The sequence below is a fragment of the Cyprinodon tularosa genome, unplaced genomic scaffold, assembly GCF_016077235.1.
Source record: "Cyprinodon tularosa strain WSP-4 unplaced genomic scaffold, ASM1607723v1 ctg1104, whole genome shotgun sequence".
Classification (NCBI taxonomy): domain Eukaryota; kingdom Metazoa; phylum Chordata; class Actinopteri; order Cyprinodontiformes; family Cyprinodontidae; genus Cyprinodon; species Cyprinodon tularosa.
In genome coordinates this window covers 132,865-154,134 of record NW_024037899.1, presented here as the reverse complement: position 1 = coordinate 154,134, position 21,270 = coordinate 132,865, and the positions used below count along the sequence as shown (strand labels likewise).

Sequence of the window (21,270 nt, the reverse complement as noted above, 5' to 3'; positions counted from 1 at the left end):
TAATTTAGCAGTAACTTTACGGACAAATGGCACAAAAATGCTTATTTTAATGAAAAATAGTGTGTGCTTGAAAGATGTATATGTATTTGAGTCACTTTCATAAAAAGAACACCTGTACCTATAGAGATCGCTGTCCACCACACCTCATCTGTGTGGATACAAGGAAAACAAGGAAAAAATCAACTCAAGATTTTGCAAAACCAAAAATAGGTTTATTGGTTGTCATTTACAAACACATATTTCATTTGAATGCACAAAGAGAGAAATATCATTTATGCTTTGTTTTTGGGCATATTTTTATGCTAACTTTAAAACAGATTATTATGCTAATGAGATTTTAAAAGCAATGCTAAACATTGTCATTTCCACATCTATATATAATACAATATTTATGGTATTTTAATACAAACACTATGAAATAATTTTTTCTGCACATTCTGATAAAGTAGAACTAATCAAAATATTTCAGAAAAATTTCATGAGCAAATTTCACTGCAGTTGGAGAATCACCACAGAGATTAAACTCCCTTCTAATAGCAAGTTTATAACTTAGTTCATGGGGAAATTAAGACCAGTGTTACGTAAAAAAAAAAATTTAAAAGTCTGATTAGAGAAAAATCACACTGAGATTAAACATTTATTGCCAAATAACTTCAAGAATATAAGATGCAAAAAAAAGAACAGAATCTGTCTGAGCAGAAATACAATATTAAAAGATCACTATGGTTATATATTCTATGATAGAGACTGAAAAGAGAAAAGCCATTAAAAATCTAAATGAAAGGTTAATGATGTATCACTGGTTAAATAAATCAAAGAAAGATAATTATTCTGCTGATTTTATCTAATTCTTCTAACTTTACAGGTTTTGTTTATATATGTTGACCTGATGCCAGACAGGAAAAAAAATTATTAATCTCAACATTAAACTTTCCTTCCTGTGAAACACTAAATGCTGTTAAGTGTGTTGTTAAACAAACATTAGGCGGGTCAAAAATAGCTTACTTGATATAACACTTTTTGTAGCTTTTGTGGATAATTAATCTGTACATGGTAAAAAATAGAATAAAATATTTTTACCATCAGAAAGCCTCTTAGTTGTTTCAGTTATTACAATAAGCTAGAATTACATTTGTATTTCTTTTACACACTTTTATTACATTTTTTTTTAAGCCTGTGAGCATCACCATCCGCTGTCTACAACTGATTATATGTATACAAAAAAAAATCACACATCAGAGAAAATAAATCAGGATATTCGATAAAAGGTCGAAAAGAAACCAGACTGGATTGAGAAGAGTGGACGTGTTGCTCACACCCGTTCACTCTTGGCATGGTTGGAGGGACGATCTACCTCCCGGGCCGTTCCGCCCCTCCTGGAGTAGAAGAAGCTCTTCTCCCTGGACTCATCGTCAATGAGGGCAACCAGGAAACACAGGATGATAATCCCGCTCAGCAGACAGAGGCCGGCTCCAGCCCAGCCAACGTACAGAGAGTAGCCGAAGGACATGAGGTGCTCAGTTTTGTTTGCTCCTATAGGGAACCAGATGGTTGCAACGGCGCCAAACACAGCTGTTTTTCCAGAAGGATGATGATTGTTTTGAAAGACAAAAAAAAGAAAAAAGAGAAGGTTATATGTTTTTGATCATGTCTGGTCAGAAGGATTATGGGCAGGAACTGTTTGTTCTAAAGAATCAGACAGATGGATCTAGTCAAGCTGAGGAAGAGCATCCAGACCAGAACCCTCCCCCTTCTCTTAAAAACAGCCAAAAACCAGCAGATTAATGTACTGAAAAGGTCGATCCACTCTCAAATTCCTTTATGAGTTAATCAATAGAACTGTTATCACATTTTCAATGACAACTAAGGTTTGTTTTCTGAAACGGTTTACAAAATCAAAACACTAAAATCTATCTCCTTAGACTAAAAATTAGTCAAACACAAAACTATGACACCAATAAAAGTTTCTTTACTTAAATTGGATCTTTTACCAAAACCAGAGGTATAGCTAGAGGTGCAAAATGACAAACCCTGGGTGGATTTTAGCTCAGTGCCGCAGGTTTAAGGTCAGGCTGAAGAGTTCGAGAGATGTAAAAAGCAAATTGTATCTGAATGTTGCTGCAGTCTGCAATCACATTTATGGCGTGCTATCTGCTTATATCACTTATTTGATTTCTGTGCACATATAACTTTATATAGCGCCTTTTCAAGTCAGGAGACTTCACCAATGCACTGTGCTTTGGGGTGGGGTGGGGGGTGTTCTATGGCAGTAGTGGCTTTTTTAGACAGTAGGCTGACAGGGTATGAGAGAGCAAGTTCAACCTAGTAGGTCTCTAAACTGCCCTCCCCCAGGGCGTCACTGAGGAATCTTGGTTCAGTATTCTTTGGTACTGGAACAGGGCAGGAGGTCTTCCTCATCACATATTGTATAAAGATTATTTGCAGTCCTGCTGCATTGATCTCTGGCTACCTACCCATCTAGACTTTTTTCTTTATTAATATAATTCTACTATCATCATTTCTGTATATATGTCCAAATATGTTTCCATGCACACAGAATCTCGTTCCATCGTCCAGCATTTAACTAATTCCCTCCTTTGTGTCAACAATGACCCCAGAAATCTTTGCATGAGAGTTTGAACTTTTAGAAGTGATAAAAAGACATAAAAACTGGAACCACAGTTAAGCATTGGATTTTGAAAATCATTTGCATGAGGTAAATGTTGACTTTTGCATATCCTCCACCTATGACTTCATGCAGTTTGGTCATAAGAATATGATCTGTAAATTAATGAAGGCACACGTGGAAAAAGTTTGTTTGCACATGCTGTCTGCTGAACTGCAAATGAAAATAATTTAATTTTAACCTTTTTAGAAGATCTGCTCTGGGCTCATAAAAAATCCTGAAGACGTGAAGTCCTTCTGAAAATCAGCTCCTTAGTTTTTATTTTCTCAAAAATGTTTCTCTTTAGATGATCAGCACAAAGTAGTGCATAATTAGAAAAAAAAATAATGTTTTTGACAGTTAGCTGAATAGTGTGGTGTGTGTTTGTAGTCTAACCACACACTACTAATTTAATTTAACTAGGTCTGGACTTTCACTAGGTCATTTCTAAGTTATTAAAGCATTTCAATATAAACCATTCCCCTGCAGCTCTGACTGATGGTTTAGGTCCTGCAATGATCCTCTTACTACACACTAGTCATGTTCAGGTCTCAAGTTCTTTTTTTTTATTATTATAACTTTTTTTATTGAGCATCAGAGATAAATTATATAATTTCAATTACAAGGAGGCGTGATACTCATATTTATATTTTAACCCCTCATCCAAAAAACATGTTGGCCACCAATCCAGTAGGAGTAGATAATTGCAGGTAATACAAAAATAATCAAGAACAGTGAAAAAAAAAGAAGTAAAATTAAAAAAATAGAAACATTTTTACATACATGCATATATACATTCAAATATATACACATGTATGAGAGTACATAACAAAAAGAGCATATATCTCGGTTTGCCAGCACTGATGTTGTGCACTAGACAAGGCATGGTACACATGGGTTCAATCATAATCACAAATACAAACGCAGGATGACTGCCAGAGGATCATCAAGTGGGCACAGTTTTAAGTTTACCTAAATGCATCAAAATCCGACCCCAGGGAGAAATTTATTCCTGGACCCCCTTAAAGTATATTTTATTTTCTCTAATTGTATTAAGTGTGTCAGGTCACTAAACTGAAGCTTATGAATTTAGAAACTATATGTTTTCATTGGACCCTATAAAATCCCATTAGGTTAATGCATTTATAGAATTAAGATTACCGTAACAAGATGGAAAAGTTCAAGAAGTTGAGTTTCTCATAAAAGTCACAATAAAGTAAATAAGTTTGGGGAAATAGATAATAGTAATAATAAAAAAATTGAACTTGATTGATCTCACAATGGAGAAATTAACTCTGCATTTAACCAATCCCCTTTGGGGAGCAATGGGCTGCCATCGTGTTGCTCCCGGGGAGCAATCAGGGGATAAGGGGGTACCTTTCGAACTCACAAACTCAGGATTCAAAGCCCTTTGCCCTGACCACTAGGCTCTAAATGAATATGGGGATCAGTATTGTATTAGAAAGGTCTGGATCTTGGTTCTGTGAGGGTGTCCTGATGCTTCCTCACCCATGATGATGAAGAGGATGCCACCCACTCGAGTGTTGCGCTTCTTGACAGTGGTAGAGGCGTTGGTGGGAAGCCGAATGCACGGCGTGGACAGGAGGACCAGCAGAAGTGCAGGAAGTCCCAGAAGACATACGGAGATCATCAAAGCTCGAGACACCTGTACATACGCTGCCAGATACAAAGCATCTGTTCAGAATACGGCAACGCAGCAGACCTCGCATATGCTGCAGTGAATGTTAGGAATGCAGCTCGCTGGCAGACACAGTAAGGCATGGCTTCTATCTAACGCATGCTTTCAATTTAGATGCAGTTATTCATATTTTTTATAGCAAGGCAACAATGCTTAGATACAAAACTTCTTCTAATTAGAAAATCATGCAAAATATCTGTGCAAACAGGCAAAATGTAATTATCCTGACTCAAGGAAATTTTCCACAAGGTGACCCATTCCTGGGTGAGTAACAGGAGTCTTCCTGTATCAGTTGAACTTAAACTTGGGCCATGGTTCTTTAGTAACTGGTTAGTGGTACTTAGAGATTCACTTCCATACAAAAAGCACATATTCTTATCTTCAGCTACCACAGTAAACATGTCAGATTAAATAATACTACTTATACTTCAGCGATAGTATCAAGGTGTTACTTTATTGTATCTCTTATACTATATCCGTTGGTTGTGCTGTTCTTTTTACATCTGTGCAGGTGATGAAGCAGACTGAAGATGTTTTATCATTGTCTCCCTTTTATCTCCTCTTTCTTTCATCTTTTCTCCTTTTTTAATTTTTTTTTCTGTTCTACCTACATTGCAGTGTCCATATAATCTGTAAAACTCCCTGCATAATTATGATAAAGATATTTATATGCATAAATCAAGTGGACCACTATGGCGATAGCCATACTGCTCCACTTGTGAAAGCAAAATCTGTTGGGTCCTTTTTTGGCATCAGCACAATTTTTCTTATTGCCACATTGCCAGACAGGACAAAAAAAGTAACTGGTTAGTAACCAGTAACAGGTAGTTACAGTTACATGAGTGACATTTTAACCGAATTATACTATCAGGAGTTGTTTTACTGCACTGTACTTTTTACTTTTATTCAAGAGTAGAAAATTTATAAAATTTCGCTTCCCTTACTTTAATATAATGTTTGGCTCCTCCATCAATTGTTATTAACTTCCCTGAATAACAAACTAGTTTTTTATGTGCTCCAGACAAAGACACGCAGTTAATATTTACATCAAATAAGTGTTTGATTTTTTTCTACTCAAGTTTATTTGAACCTATCATTACCTTTGGAGGTCAAGCTAATAAACTGTAGGAGTAAATATTATATTTTTAGGTACTGCTTTCAAAGAAAGAAAATTGTTAGTTTTCAACTATAAAATGTGTTTGTTTTAGTTATTTTATTATAACCTTAAAAGCAAGATTTTCCAAACTCCTGAAAATACTTCTACACGTATCAATCTGGTTTATGCCAAGTTCATTTTATTACAGCCTTTAAAATAGAATTTTAATGTAACTAGATTTTGGTCTTTGTACTCAATACTTTAGTAGCCTTATAGAAGTTTTTTTTACTTTTACCTAGGTTGTTTCTTAGAGGGCTACTTTATACTCTTGCTAAAGTAAAAATATGATAAAGTAGTTTTACTCCAACTTAAGTGCAACTGTAAGGCATTCTACCCCCTCTGAGCTTAACAGATACAATAGATCAGGTTATCCAAAGAAAAATAACTTTTAAAGATTATAAAATATATCATTTTCCAACAGTTAAACAAAGAAAATTCAGCATCAATTACATATTCTAATAAAATAAACTCGAAAGTGTCCTTTAAATCGAAATTTTTTCACCTTTAATGTTTTTTTTATTTGCAGTTTAGCTGTTTTTTTTTCTCCTTAACAGAATCAATATTGCTATGAAGAAAATGAAAAAGGACTCTCAAAATGGAAAATTTGTGAAATGCAGCTCTTCTACACCCTCCTGCAATTACACTTAGTCCTCCCTAGGGGTCATGCCCCACACTTGTGAATATTTTATCACAATAAGAAACCAAACAGGGAGGATCAAGGCTGTTCGAAACATAACAGGTAAAAGATAAGCAATTCAGGCCTTCCTTCTCAATGCATTTTCTTTGCAACATTCAATGCATTAAATTAATACTAACAGCAGTTACTATTTTCACGACATACTGACAGAAGTATTTGGTTATATGTTAATAAATGTACGGTATATGAAATTAAACCATCCTTGTTATTCAGCAAAAGCAACTTAAACTATTCCTTAAATGTTTACCTCAGTTTTTTTTTCTTTTTGTGTTGGTTTGGGGAGTAAATGCTTCACTCTAGTTCGCCCTACTGTATAGTTCTAACTTTAAAATATACTCCATTAACTTATTTGTGCATTTTTTACCAAAAAAGGCATTTTTTTACTCAATAGTTACCCTGTATGGTTACCAGAAACCTTTTCTGTATAGTGATACTTCCTGATAACATTGCTCACGTAAATGTAAAAAGTACCACATTGTAAAACTACATTAAGTTTGAAAAGTTACTCGAGTAAATGTACCCATGCCTGGCCTTTTCTTAAAACTTACGCTTAGAAATGATCATCAATCCAGTAGGCCTATAACCAGATACAGAAAAAACTCCCACAAATTAAGAGAATCATTGATGGAGACTATTTTAAATGATAAGTAATGAATTATGGGAGGACATTTTGATGCTGCCTTCCAGAATATCAATCTGTATTTGATACAAAGAAATGCAGTTTAACATCCTACACAATGTTTACATATCCCCTTATATATACAGCTAGTATACAGTTGCTTCTCCAAATTGTCCTAAATGTAATTAAAGGCACTATAGATATCGCTGTCTTTTGGGAGTGAAAGAACAGAAGGGAATTCTGGGAGGTAGTAGTGAAATCAGTTTGCTGAAAGGACAGACAACCCCACTCAGCCCACTCATGTGTCTGCTGGGACTAATATTTGACCACCTGAAAGCTCATAGTGAGACTGTTCAGTTTCTCCTGATGTTGACTCAGAAGGCTATATTGACCAAATAGGTTGGTAGTGATGCTCCTTTTATTTAGACTCTTTAGAAAGTTTGAGCTATTGTTTCAATGGTAAGTTGCAATTATAAAAAAAAAAAAGGAGAATATCTTAAGGTGTCTGAGGATTGAAAGGCAATGAACACAAAATGGAAGAAATGTATATGTATATGAGGAGATGTTGTTTATAAGCTGTCCGGATGCCCATAGATGTGGTCATTGTTTGTCATTGTTTTGGTTCTGTTCAAGTTTTATCTCTGAGTTTTCCATTTTAGTGTTCTAGTTATTTTTGATTGTATTTAAGTTCTTAGATATTTCCTGTTTGCACTTTTGTGTAAGTCTCCTTTTCCCTAGCTGCTCCCCATCTGCTAAATAGCCTGGCCTTTGTTTTTCTCTCCCATATTCTCCTCCTGTTCAGTCACTCTTGGCTGGTTTCTCATAATTTCTTTGCCCCTGTCGTTGTGAGTATTGCTGATTCTCAGTATTTTTGTAGATTTATGCTTCTGGATATTTGCTTCTGTTACCCTTTTTGTTATTATATCTTCAAGAAACCACATCAGCTTTTGTGCCCTCCTTCAAACCCCCACCCTCACATACTTTCTATATTGTATCTTTTTTTTATTGTTTGAAATAAGAAAATATTTATTAAAAAAGAATAAAAAATATAAGGTATGATAGATGAAAAGGAGATGAGGTGTTCTCCAGGAGTTAACTGGTTTAGAGTGGCAAGGTGTATGGAATGTGTCCCCGTTAAAAGACACGGAAGCAGATGTCTGGTTTGTTGTAGATTTACTGTGGTTCTTCTGACATGTACACACAGCAAGTCCAGTTAGTAAACACATACAAATGAAGAATTTCAGGAAAAAACAGGAAATAATGAGCTTTACACTGCTGTATCAGCAGGAAAAACGTTCAGCCATCTCACTTGCAGGTGTGGTGCGTTCAATGAAGCTTCGAACACTTATGGTGCGTTCATGAGCGTCGGACATATGACATCTCACCGAAAACACAGTATAAATGAACAGTTTCCAACAGAAAAACATCTAAACAACATGGACTTTCTAACATAGCCGCCCCCGACTGTCTACGCACAGTCGAATCCAAGATAGAAAGTCCACTTAAGTAACTAAATCTTCGGCTGCCTCTTCCAGTTTAGGCAGCTGGACCAGCCGAGCTACTGGTCGGACATATGTCCGATCCTTGACCTTGATGGCAGCGGTCCGGACGCGTCCATCAGCCCCTGGGTAAGTGGTTAGTACCTTTCCGACAGGCCATAAAGCCCGTGGGAGCTGTGGATCGACAATGAGCACCACTTGATTTGGTTGGAGCTGTTTTCCATCCTTCAGCCACTTCTGCCTCTCCTGCAGGCTAGGCAGATAGTGCCTGATAAATCTGGACCAGAAGTGATCAACAAGGACCTGGCTATGCCTCCATCGACGGTTCTCCAGGGTGTTACTAGGATCGTAAACAGCTTGTGGAAGAGATGCATCATAACGTCCCATTAGCAGGATGCTAGGTGTGATGGGATCCGGATCAGCCACGTCTGACGAGACATACCCAAGGGGCTTAGCATTCAGGATGCCCTCCACTTCCACTAAAACCGTGCGGAGCACTGCTTCAGGCACTGTCTGTTCCTTAAGTACCACCTTGAGAGCGGTCTTAACGGACCTCACTTCTCTCTCCCATGTTCCACCGAAGTGAGGAGCACCTGGGGGATTAAAGCAGAATTCAATCTGCTGTGCTGCCAACTGTTCCTTCAGTTGAGGGCCCATTGCCTCGAAGGCCTCACGTAGCTCTCTGGCTCCACCAGTGAAGTTGGTCCCATTATCAGACAAGAGCTCGAAAGGTTTGCCTCTTCGAGAGATGAAACGTCGTAGAGACATCAGAAAAGCATTGGTGTCTAGGCTCTCCAGAAGGTCTAAGTGCACGCAGCGGGTTGTCATACACTTGAAGATGATGCCCCAGCGTTTCTCCGTTCGCCGTCCAAGCTTGACTGTAAACGGACCAAAACAATCAACTCCAGTTGAGTAGAATGGTGGTTTGTAGAGGCGTAGACGTGCAGGTGGTAAATCTGCCCTCTTAGGAACAGAAGGGTTAGCCCGCCATGCTTGGCATTGCATGCAACGAATCTGACACTTCTTTACTGCTTCCCTTCCCCGCAGAATCCAGAACCGACGACGCAGCTCACCTAAGACCCTTTCGGGCCCAGGATGCAGGAGGGTCTCATCGAAATCCTGAATGATCAGGTTGGTTAGTGGATGCTTGGGATCCAGCAAAACTGGGTGGATGGTGTCTTGTGGTAACTGCTCTGCTCTCCGTAACCTCCCTCCGACCCTGACTAGTCCTGTGTCCTTGTCGTACTCTGGAGAAAGGGAACCCAGACGACTGGAGGCTGGTAAAGGTCGGTCGGACATGAGAGCCTTGACATCCTCTGGGAATGATTCCCACTGCGCCCTTCTAAGGAGGAGGTTCTCTGCCTTGATGTAGTCAGCTGCTTTACTAGGTGGCTCAGAGTTTGGCTCAGCCGCCCCGTGAAGGGACTGTGCGGTTGTCTGCATCAGGTCCTTCCATGTTAAGAATTGGCTCACATCAGGGAGTTGCGGACAGGTGTCAAAAGTTACATGTCCACAGAAGGATGATTTCTTTAGCTCACCATCATCTGTCTCTGGATAGGATGATGGACTGGTTGGCCAGTAATCCTCTGTGTGACACAGGAACTCAGGGCCTTTATGCCAACGATGTGGTCGGGACAGCTCCTTCAGGGACTTACCCCGGGTGATGTCATCGGCAGGGTTGCTAGCACTGTCCACATACCTCCAGTTGTTCACGTCCGTTAGGCTCTGTATCTCTGCCACTCGGGTACCCACAAAGACTTTATAGTGACAAGATTCCGACCTGATCCAGTGTAGAACTGTAGTAGAGTCGGACCAGAGTGTTATCTTCCTGATGGGTAAGGTGAGTTCAGTGCGAAGAACACTGGCTAGCTGTGCACCAGTGAGGGCAGCGTTCAGCTCTAGCCGTGGCATGGAGAGTTGCTTCTTTGGTGCCACACGTGACCTGGCCAGAACAAAGGAGACATGGATTTTATTCTGACTGTCTTCTGTTCTCAGGTAAGCGACAGACCCATAGGCTCTCTCAGAAGCATCACAGAATATGTGCAGGTCTCTGGTTGATGATGATGAGTCTGCAGAAGCTGGTGCATAACATCTAGGGATTTCCATGTGGATGAGTTCTGGAATCTCTTGTTCCCAGGCGAGCCATCTGTCACGGAGACTCTGTGGCTGAATTGGCTCATCCCAGCCGATCTGTTCTTTCCAAAGATCCTGAACCAGAATCTTGGCTCTGGTGGTAAACGGTACAATATAACCTAGGGGATCATATTGACAGGCAAGTACCTTATAGACGTTCCTTAATGTGGGCTCGGTTCTCTCCACTGTTCTATGTTTGTACTTCAGGGAGTCGCGGAGGCAATCCCAACGTAACCCTAGAGTTGGCTCCTGTAGGTACATGCTGGATTGGGAAAGCCACAGATCACTGCTCTCAGATCTCATGTCAGATGGTAGGTGCTCAATGACCTCTGGGATGTTGCTAGCCCACTGCCGCATCTCAAAGCCCCCTGTGATGAGTAACTGACTTAGACCATCCACCAGATCCTTTGCTTCCTCCTTTGAGTGGGTGCTGCGGAGACAGTTATCCACATAGAAAGACTGTTCAACACAATCGACTAGATGGCTGTTAGACTTACAAATATCCTGGACGTGCCGCTGCAGGGCGTAGATGGCACAGCAAGGGCTGCATGTGGTGCCAAAGGGAAGAACTTGCCATTCATAGATCTTTGGCTCCTCTGTTCTCTTCATGTCCCGCCAAATGAAGCGCAGAACAGGTTTGTCAGCTGGCAAAAGGCGAATCTGGTGGAACATACCTTTAATATCCCCACTCACTGCAACTGGGTATTGACGAAACCGTATGAGGACTCCTAACAGAGATGGGCCTAGGGCAGGTCCAGGAAGAAGAAGGTCGTTGAGAGACTTTCCTCCATACTGAAAGGAGCAGTTGAACACAATCCTGTCTTTATTGTTATGTCGCACCATGTGGTGTGGTATAAACCAGGATTCTAGAGTTGATGTTGCTGCCTCTGTTGGTACCACTGCTACGTAGCCCATCTTCTCTAGTTTATGGATCTCTTGACAGTAGACCTCTGCACGCTGTGGGTCTTTGGCGAGTCTTCTCTCTGTACTACGAAGACTTGGCAACACTGCTTCCATAGGAGCCTGAAGGATGGTGGAGTTGGCTCGGCGAAGCAGTGGTGTAGCATATCTTTGTACTCCTTCAACATTTACCCTGACAGTGGATGTCTGGAGCAGGTTTAAGGCTTGCTGATCTTGCTTTGATCGGGTGACCTGCTTCTCACTTGTGTATGGCAGTGTGTCAATCTGCCAGAGGCGTTCAACGTTCTTGAAGAGTTCAGAGGAAGGCGATACTGTTGCTGTAAGCAGGCACTGCTGGTTGGATCCAGGAACTTGGTCAAAGCTGGTGGGACCTTGAAGTGACCAGCCCAGTTTGGTATGGACTGCGATAGGCCCCCCAAGGGGTCCCAATTGGATCGGCTCTATCGGTGTCAGGAGATGAGCCATGTCAGATCCAATTAGTAACAAGGGTTGAGCGTGATCAACAGGAGGCAATGGTATGTGCTGGAGGTGTTTATATCTCTTTTGGAGGGTTCTCACTGGATATGAATGTTCTGAGAGACTAAGATTCTCAGCTGTGAATGCATCACTTATGTAATACTTCTCTTCAGGTTTAGGCAGTGGAGAAACATAGAAGGCAACAGATGCACCATGAAGCTGTACCACATCCTGGTGAACAGTTCGGAGGGTAAGTGTTTCAGGCCGCATGGTGATATTCAGGTGTTGCACAGCCTGTGGCAAAATGATGCTTCGCTCCGAACCATCATCCAGAACTGCATAGGTCTCTAGTACTCTGTCTTGATTATGGAGTAGGACCTTTACAACTTTTAACATCACCTTGGGAGATCTGTTTGGTCTGTCCAGGTACACCTTTTCAGTCGGAGCCGTCACCATGAAGACGCTCTTCTGAGTTTGCTGGACTGCATCGTGTAATACTGTGAGATGTTGCTCTTTGCAGGTATTGCACGGTCGCTTGAGGGTGCAAAACTCTGGTTTATGAGATCGTCCACACTTCCAACATCGATGTTCATCCTGTATCCACCTCACAACCTGGTTGATGTTCAATTTCTTGAACTCTGTGCAGGCATTTAAGAAATGTTCTTTACTGTCACAGTGAGGACAATATGGTTTGGGCTTGGATGAGGGCTTTGGCGGTGAAGACTTTTGTCCTTTGGGGCTTTGGTCTCCACTGGCAGTGAGGAGGAATGCTGTTGACTTCACCTTTGATCGGTTGAAGGGACGTTGGTCGTTCTTCAGTGGCTTGGGAGCTTCATAGTTATAAATCGAAGCTGCTCGACCTGCTATGCGTTTAGCTTGGGATTTCATCTGTAACCAGGAACTCAGATCAGGTAAGGTGTAAGTTTGGTCAATACCTGTCCTAAGAATACCTTGGTTCAGACAGTGTTCCACAAACCCATCACGGTAGCTGGGAGGCATCTTGCTCAGCAGTCGGTCAACATGAGATCCACATCGCAGCTCGTAGCCGTTCTGACCCTCCAGGGTCCTAAGCATGCCTACTAGTGATTGGATAGATAGGGCAAATGCATCAAATGCTTCAGAGTCACCAAACTTGAGTGCTGGAGCATTTAGGATGGCACCCAGTTCACTTTGGACGAGCTGACGGGGTTGACCATACTTATCTTGTAAAGCCTGCATAGCTGCTGTATATGGCCTTGGATCATACATGAAGGCTTTAGCCAGCTGAAGCGCGCTCTGCAGCTTCAAATGTCCAAGAAGCACTTGATATTTGTACTGCTCGTTCAGGTGAACATGGCTGTTCAGAAGATTGTCGAGCGCTATCTTAAGTAGAGCAAAGTCGCTTTCTTTGCCGCTCTCAAAGAAAGGAATCATAGGTTTGGGTATACCATAGGAAGGAGAAAAGAGTTGAGAAACATCAGCTGCCTGTGGTTGTTGTGGACTGGATTGAGGCAAGGCTGAAGGGTAGGACGCTGTTTGGACAGGATATGTTATTGTTGACTGAGTCGGCTGATGCTGCGCTGGATAAATTGAGTATGGAGCAGGGACTAGGTTGTAGTCCACCGCCGCTAAACCAGGAAGCATAGATGAACAGGCTGACTGTAATGGTGGATGAAGAGGTGAGGGTGGACATTGCCCTGGAGGCGGAGCCACGCTCACTGTAGGTGGAGCTGCAGGATGCAGAGCTGGGACAGTGAGAGGCAGAGCTGCACTCACCAGTGGTGGAGCTGCAGTCTGCGGAGCTGGAACAGTGAGAGGTGTAGTTACACTCACCGGAGGAGGAGCCGGGGCTACAATGGGCTGAGCTCCATGGAGCATGGGAGGCGTAGACACAATCACTGGTGGCAAAGCTGAGGCCGTGGTAGGTAGAGCTGCATGAAGTACTTGAGGCGGAGCTACAATTACTGAGGGTGGAGCTGCAGCTGTAGGAGGCAGAGCAGGACGTTGCTTTGCTGCAGGTGGAGCAATAGCCATGGGAAGAGGAGCTGGAGTTGGCTGAGGCATAGGGTTACTTATGTTGTGCTGATCTGGTGGATGTGGGGAGGATCCGGTGTCACCAGAATCTTGGGATCTCACTTTGAGGAGAGAAGTAACCATTTTAGCTATCTCCAGCTCATTACATTTCTTCTTTAGCTGGCGTCGTTTCTCCATCTGTCTTGCCAGCAATTCTTGTGCTCTGATGGCTTCCTCTTGTAGCTGTTGGGCTTCTCTGGCTTGAATTTGAAGCCTCTGACGCTCGTTATCAACTTGTTGATCCTCCTCTATTGTCTGCTGTAATTCCTCAAGCTCCATTTCCTTCACTCTTTCTTCAAGTTGAGCTGTGTCTAGCTCTGATAAGATGTGAGAGGAGAATCTGCTGGTGGTTGAGCGAGATGAGCAAGATGAGCATCTAGACCTGGGGTTGGAGCTCCTCCGAGACATGTCTGTTTTCCGGCTATGTGAACTCTGGATGGATGGAGCTGGGTGTGTGGTGTGGGTTTGTCCCTCTGAAGGGAGAGTTGCAACCACATAGTCACTCAGGTAAGCTGGTGGATAACGCTCTCTCTGCGAAGCACGTTGGCGTGCTGGCTCAGTGTGGGCATCTGCAGGATCCATACCTTGATATTACTCTAATCCGGCTCGAAGGACCATGAAAAGGAGATGAGGTGTTCTCCAGGAGTTAACTGGTTTAGAGCGGCAAGGTGTATGGAATGTGTCCCCGTTAAAAGACACGGAAGCAGATGTCTGGTTTGTTGTAGATTTACTGTGGTTCTTCTGACATGTACACACAGCAAGTCCAGTTAGTAAACACATACAAATGAAGAATTTCAGGAAAAAACAGGAAATAATGAGCTTTACACTGCTGTATCAGCAGGAAAAACGTTCAGCCATCTCACTTGCAGGTGTGGTGTGTTCAATGAAGCTTCGAACACTTATGGTGCGTTCATGAGCGTCGGACATATGACATCTCACCGAAAACACAGTATAAATGAACAGTTTCCAACAGAAAAACATCTAAACAACATGGACTTTCTAACAATAGATGATACAAAACTTTTTAACAGAGTGGTTTATAAGACAGACAGGATGCAGATAACTGTTAACACATTAACAGTAAACTAACTTAAGAGTCCCCTACTTCTCCATTTTATGGAAAAAAGTCACAAAAACAAAAGAAACTGATAAAAACAGAACTTTTTTTGTCTGAGGCATCAGCTTCAGTAAGCAGCTCACCTGACAGGGAGAACATCTGGTCCAGAGACACGCACTGGTAGAGAGACGGGGAGACCACGCACTCAGCCCACAGGCCGCGGGAGCCCAGCTCGTCCATGCGCAGGCAGGTGGCCACCGAGTAGTCGCACGTGCGGACCCAGTCATTGGTCGCGGTGGCGAAGATGAGCCCGACCCAGCCTGCGCAGCTCCCCCCGATGCCAATCAGCTGCCTGCAAATGTGCGCCATGGAGCTCCGCTGTGCGTCTTTACGCGTTCCAAAGAATATGAACAAGCGGCGAGTTTTTCCACTTTCTTTCCTGAGCTATATCTTTTTTCTGTCTGCCAGAAAACACTGTCTTAAGATGCTTAATTAATAATTTCAGTGGAACTATTTTCTTAATTTAGAAAAACTAAAAGGTAATATTCTTCTAAGCGGAAAAAAGATGCTTTCAAAAGGAATTTAGGAGCTGTTTTCCAGTGTTCCGTTATATCGCTTTATCCACAAGGGGAAAAAATTGATAGAATAAGATTTACTTCAGGGTGTGGCGCAAACCTGCCCCCTCCTCCAAGCCAATGAGAGAAAATCCACATCCTAACAGGAACCAGATGGAGAAAAGAAGGGGGAAGCTCATGCAGACTGATCAAGGTATCAGGAGGCAGAAATTCTCAGGAAGGAACTCTGAGACATGAATTTAAATCAGTTTGGTTGATATGCAGCACATTTCACCTCATGGATATGACTTCCACCATAACCTTTTAAAAAAATGAATCTGGTTTGATCGTTTTGTTGGGTGCAGTGGTCATTCTGCATTCCTTAAAGAATCAAGAGCAGCAAACAAGACTAGCATTTAGGTTAAAAACCATCAGCAAGAAGAACCCTATCACGTGCTGTTCATAACAATCAGCAAACACCTGACATTTGACCATGTTTTTAAGTGAGTTGAATTAAACTAGTCTTTAGTTTGTAGTTTTCAGATTTTCACCAGGATGTGAGTCAGGGTCGTTGCAGAGGATCCATGTCAAGCAGATTTATCAGTTCCATCAAGGTTTAGTTGGATGTTTGGGAAATTTATCTTCCTGCAAGACCAAAGTGAAAGTTAAAACTGAATGGAATTTATGTAAATCAGTCGCCTGAGCATGATACAGCTACCACCGTGCTTTACAAAGCTTCCATTTGCTCCGCCTTGTGGATCTCACCCAACAACATAGGCGTATGGACCTTTTTTAGGGGTGCTGAAGCACCTTTAAATTGAATCATAGCACCCATAAAATATGGTTGTTGTTTTTTTTTTTTTGCATCAGTGGTGGCTGGTGGAACTTTCTCCAGGGGGAGATATAAATTCAAAATAGACGTTTACCAAAAACCACTTAAGTGTATACTAAGCTATAACACCAGTATATTTATATGCCAACAACAAAAAAACAAAAACTTTTATAAAGACAAAATATAATTTCATGTACGGGTTTACTTTTGGTACATAAATCTTGCCCTTCTGAGGCTTTGTGAATGTTGGGAGCTGGAGAAGTTCCATCTTTCTCCAGCAGAGTCCGCCATGGATCCTCCTGAGCTGAGCCTTCGACACACCTGAGGCCCATCTCATCATCAGAGGATCCACAGTATATAACCTGCCTTCAGACCTTGCCTCGACGCCGCAGTGTTAAATCCAGTTGGTTAGCACCTGAGCCTAGCATCTTCTGAGAACCTTTGTTGCTCTTGAATCCAGACTGGATTCTAATCCTTTTGTCTCTGCTTCAGGAATCCTGTTTTTCTCTTGTGAGCTCTGGATGAGCTTAACCTGCCGAGCCTGCCCTCTGAGCCAAACCTGAAGACTCTTCTCTGGATTCCCATGCAGCTCTGGACTAAGAGCTGGAAACCCAAGGCCAAGGTCTGCCCTCACGCTAGAAGTAAGACGCTGAATCAGTTATCGGACTCTGCTGAACTAAACAATCTCTGGACCCAACAGTTCCTCCCTCAAAGCCTAAACCGGACTTCTCAAGGTATAAACCTGAAACTCTCTAAATCAAACTCAACTGCGTCCAAGCTAACTGAACTATCTCCCATACAGACTCCAGTGAACCTGCCCCCAGGCCTGAACCAGTTCCAGTGTTATTTCCATGTGCTTGTGAACAATAAACTTGTTAAACTTTTCTTCAGTCTCCGTGGTGTTCTGCATATTGGGCTTTTCAGTAACCCATCATGACAGTGAAGGTAAATCTGTGTTTTGAATAGTCCAATATTGACACAAACCTAAAAAAAAAATAAATTACCAGTTTAATAATGGAGCAGCTATTAATCAGTTTTATATTTTTTAATATATAAAACTGTCTGAGAATGTTTTTATTTAAGTGCAACTATGCAAATTAACAAACATCTAGGAAAGGTTCACTATATTATATTTTCCATGTGAATCCCAGATTGTTTAATCTTCTTTGCCTTTTCTACAAAGTGCTTTAAATCAGTCCTACTTGCCTTTATCCATGCTGGCTCAGATCCTGATGATTGAAAAAGGAGGCAGGGAAAGCAGAAAAAAGCAAACTTCTGTGCTGTGGCAGGAGGTGGTGAGCAAATACACTGAGAGTGCCCGAGCTCTCCTATCCCTCTGTATTGCAGAGGAGCTACTGCGTCTGTATAACTTTTAAAGAGAGTCAATGGGCAACGATTCTTGCGTCCTAGGCCAGAAATACGCCACCAATCTGATTAAAAATGGAATGACCCTTTACTAGTAATTAAAGATTAAATATGTATCTTGCACATCTAAAAAATACATATTACTATAGTTCGATATATTTTAAATGTTAATTTAATATTAAAATATATACTTTTTTATGTCTTGATCAAGGTCATTCGGTGGGTGGGCCGGCACCCTGGTGCCCTCTATTAGCCAGCCGCCACTGTGTTGTATACATTTTTTAAATTGGAAAGAGTAAAACAAAAACATACCAAATATAGAACAGTCTGAAATCTTTACAGAACATGGATAAATAAATAAAAAATAGAGAGTTTCAGATCTGGAGCAGGGGATTATTTGAAGGTCTGCAGCCCCTCAGTCCATGAGGATGTTAACCTGGCTTCACTCTGGACAGAAACACTGCAGTCTTGGTGGCTCCTGGTGTTTTCCTGAACTAGATGCATGGTATCTGAGGGTGAAAGAACTTGGAAATCTGAGTAAAACATGTCATTTTATTCTAATGTATATTTTCGAGAACCAATTAACTTTGAAATCCGCAGCTGTTTAGACTTGGCACCAAAATACTTAATGATCTACATTAAAAATTAAAGCATTTGATTGTTTGTTTCTTCAAAAATCATTGGCATGTGTTTAATGCTCAGTCCAGCCTGGAAAACAAGATATTAAAATAACATTTTGAAACTTTATTAGTACAATTTGACGATTAAAAAACCAGTCTTTGTTGGGATCTGGAGCTGTACCACCTTCCTCCAGCAGAGTGCGCCGTGGGTCTCCTGGAGCTGGAGTCTTCCAGCACACCTGAGACGCATCTACTCATCAGGAGACCTCTCCTTTATAACCAGCTGCCAGACCTTGCTTCGACGCCGCAGTGTTGACCTTAGTTTGGTTAGCAACCTGAGCCTTGAACCTGAAGAATCTTAGTTGTCTCTTGAGAGAGAACAGATTCTAACTCTCCTCTGTTTTTGCCTCACAGGAAACCTGTCTCTAGCCTGAAGCTCTGGGCGAGCTTAACCTGCCAAGTCTGCCCCAGAGAGCCTAACCTGAAGATTCCTATGTGGATTCCCCTGCTGCTCTTACTGAAGAGCTGGAAACTCTGATCAAGGTCTGCCATTCAAGTCAGAAGCTAGACGCTGCAGCTGCTCGTGTACTCTGCTGAACCAACAGTCTCTGGACCCAACGGTTCCCTCTCTCTCTCAAAGAGAAGCCCGGACTCAGTCAAGGTATAATCCTGAATTATCAAAGACTCATAAATCATCTGCCTGCCTTCTAATCAAACTATCATCTCTGCAGACTTCAGTGAACCAGCCCGGACCAGTTCCTGATCCAGTACATTATCTTGTGTTTTGTGAAACGTTCAATAAACTCTGTCAAACTTTTACCCAGCCTCCGTTGTGTTCTGCATATGGGCTAAGAACCTTAAACCCATCATGACAGTCTTTCAGAATTTGAGCCCGATGAATCCTGGCATTGTCGTCTTGGAATATGTCTGTGCCATCAGGGAAGAAAAAGTCCATTGATGGAATAACCTGGTCATTCAGTATATTCAGGTAGTCAGTTGACCTCATTATTTGACCACATACTGTTGCTGAACCTAGACCTGACCAACTGCAGCAACCCCAGATCATAACCCCGCCCCCACAGGCTTGTACAGTAGGCACTAGGCATGGTGGGTCAATTCACCTGTCTCTCTTCTTACCCTGATTGGTCCATCCCTCGGGAACAGGGTAAATCTGGACTCATCACACCACATGACCTTCTTCCATTGCTCCACAGTCCAATCTTTATGCTCCCTAGCAAATTGAAGCCTTTTTTTCTGGTTAGCTTCACTGATTAGTGGTTTTGTTATGGCTACACAGCTGTTCAGTCCCAATCCCTTGGGTTCCCTTCGCATTGTGCATGTGGAAATGCTCTTACTTTCAGTATTAAACATAGCCCTGAGTTCTACTGTTGTGTTTCTTCTATTTGATCTCACCCCACGTTTAAGTGATCGCTGATCGCAATCATTCAGGATTTTTTTCCGGCCACATTTCTTCCTTGAAGATGATGGGTCCCCACTATCCTTCCAGTTTTTAATAATGCGTTGGACAGTTCTTAACCCAATTTTAGTAGTTTCTGCATCTCTCTAGATGTTTTCTCTGCTTGATGCATGCCAATGATTTGACCCTTCTCAAACATCTTTTCCACGACCACGGGATGTGTCTTTCGACAAGGTTGTTTAGGAAATGAGAAGCAAGTCATTGCACCAGTTGGGGTTAAATAACTTGTTGCCAGCTGAAAGATAATCACCCATGCAGTAATTATCTAATAGGAGGCTCGTACCTATTTGCTTAGTTGAATCCAGGTGGCGACTTTTTTTTTGGCCAGGGAGTGTAAAATGACAATATAATTACAAGTTTTTAAATCAAAAATGTTTCTTTTTCTTTTAAATTAGTGAATCATTTATCTCTTTTCCTTTTATTTCATCTAGTAGGAGGTTCTGATGGATTTGAGTGAAGCAACAGAATCGTCTCTAATGTAAAACACTGAAAAAACGCCTGCCTTACTGCAGAGACACGTCCAAACAATGAAACAATCATTCTATTTGATTAATTCTTCATTTATTAAATAATTTCAAGCAGGATATCATAAAAATGTGACGACTGAAGACACCGCTCTCTACCCTGATAGCCACTGTTCTCTCTTTTCAACCGATAGACGTATTTTGTCCAGAATATGTTGATAGAAAACATGAAACTTTAATGAATCACACAAAATCTACAGATCTCTATCTTCCTTTTCTTCCTCCTTTTAACATTCACACAGCCACACTCCCACACACTGGTTATGTTAGCTACGGGGATAGATTTGTCATCGACGTCACACTCTAAAAAAACTAAATAGACAAATTTCATATATTAAATGTTGAAAATCCTTCATGAAATAGCTTGAAATGTACACTCTCCAGTGGCATGTAAAATATACAGAAAGGTACAAAAGCTCTCTGTGTTTCCTGCTACACTCAGCTGCAGACAGATGAGTTTCTGCTCGTTCTGCTCCCATAAGGCCATGCCTTTATTAGAACGTCATAAATTATAAATTACCGACATTTTCCTCTTTTTGTGACTTTTTTCTGTCATCCTTGGTGTCAGCTTCCGACCTGTTGTAACCAAAGATTTTCTCTCTTGTTTATTGCCCTCTGAAGTTCTCCCTTCTCCAGGTTTGGCTCTGTCTCTTTTCACTGGTTTTTCAGAGCGTTGATGTGAGCGCAGATCTTGAGGGCAGGGCCCAGCTTAATGTTCATGCTGGTCATCAGGTGGTCCTCAGTTAGCAGCAGCAGAGCCTGCCCGTCGATTTCCTGCATCCTGAAGGCCTCGGCCACGTCACCGCACCCTGAAAGAGAACAGAAACATCCACAGTCATTGGGGGGAAGAACATCTAATCTAATGCAAAGCCGAATAAAAATGTTTTCCAAACTGCTGCTTTATATTAAAGGGAACGTTTGTAACAAATCTGGCTTTTTAGCCA

At 41.7% G+C, this 21,270-nt stretch overlaps 2 protein-coding genes across 4 annotated transcripts in view; both read right to left on the bottom strand.

Moving 5' to 3' along the window:
* Positions 1–215: 215 nt before the first annotated feature.
* Positions 216–15,586, bottom strand: LOC119791710 (claudin-11-like). The gene is made up of 3 exons (XM_038297968.1): positions 15,098–15,586; positions 4,175–4,342; positions 216–1,572 (listed from the first exon to the last, which is right to left on the bottom strand). The coding sequence occupies exons 1-3, from the start codon at positions 15,321–15,323 to the stop codon at positions 1,313–1,315; spliced, it is 654 nt and encodes a 217-aa protein (XP_038153896.1). The 5' UTR covers positions 15,324–15,586; the 3' UTR covers positions 216–1,312.
* A 4,755-nt stretch (positions 15,587–20,341) lies between these two features.
* Positions 20,342–21,270, bottom strand: part of si:ch211-230g15.5 (protein piccolo) — a 38,659-nt gene continuing 37,730 nt past the window's right edge. For all 3 annotated transcript variants that reach the window (XM_038297939.1, XM_038297948.1, XM_038297957.1), the window contains one exon: positions 20,342–21,135. In XM_038297939.1, coding sequence (XP_038153867.1) covers positions 20,981–21,135 — 155 coding nt within the window. In that variant the 3' untranslated portion in view covers positions 20,342–20,980. The remainder of the gene's footprint in view (positions 21,136–21,270) is intronic.

Excerpts from the sequence above, each read along its gene's own strand:
- LOC119791710 (XM_038297968.1), bottom strand. The coding sequence starts at position 15,323 with ATGGCGCACATTTGCAGGCAGCTGATTGGCATCGGGGGGAGCTGCGCA. Across the intron at positions 4,343-15,097 it reads CCAGATGTTCTCCCTGTCAG|CGTATGTACAGGTGTCTCGA; the intron begins GTGAGCTGCTTA and ends TGTATCTGGCAG. Across the intron at positions 1,573-4,174 it reads CATCCTCTTCATCATCATGG|CTGTGTTTGGCGCCGTTGCA; the intron begins GTGAGGAAGCAT and ends CTGGAAAAACAG.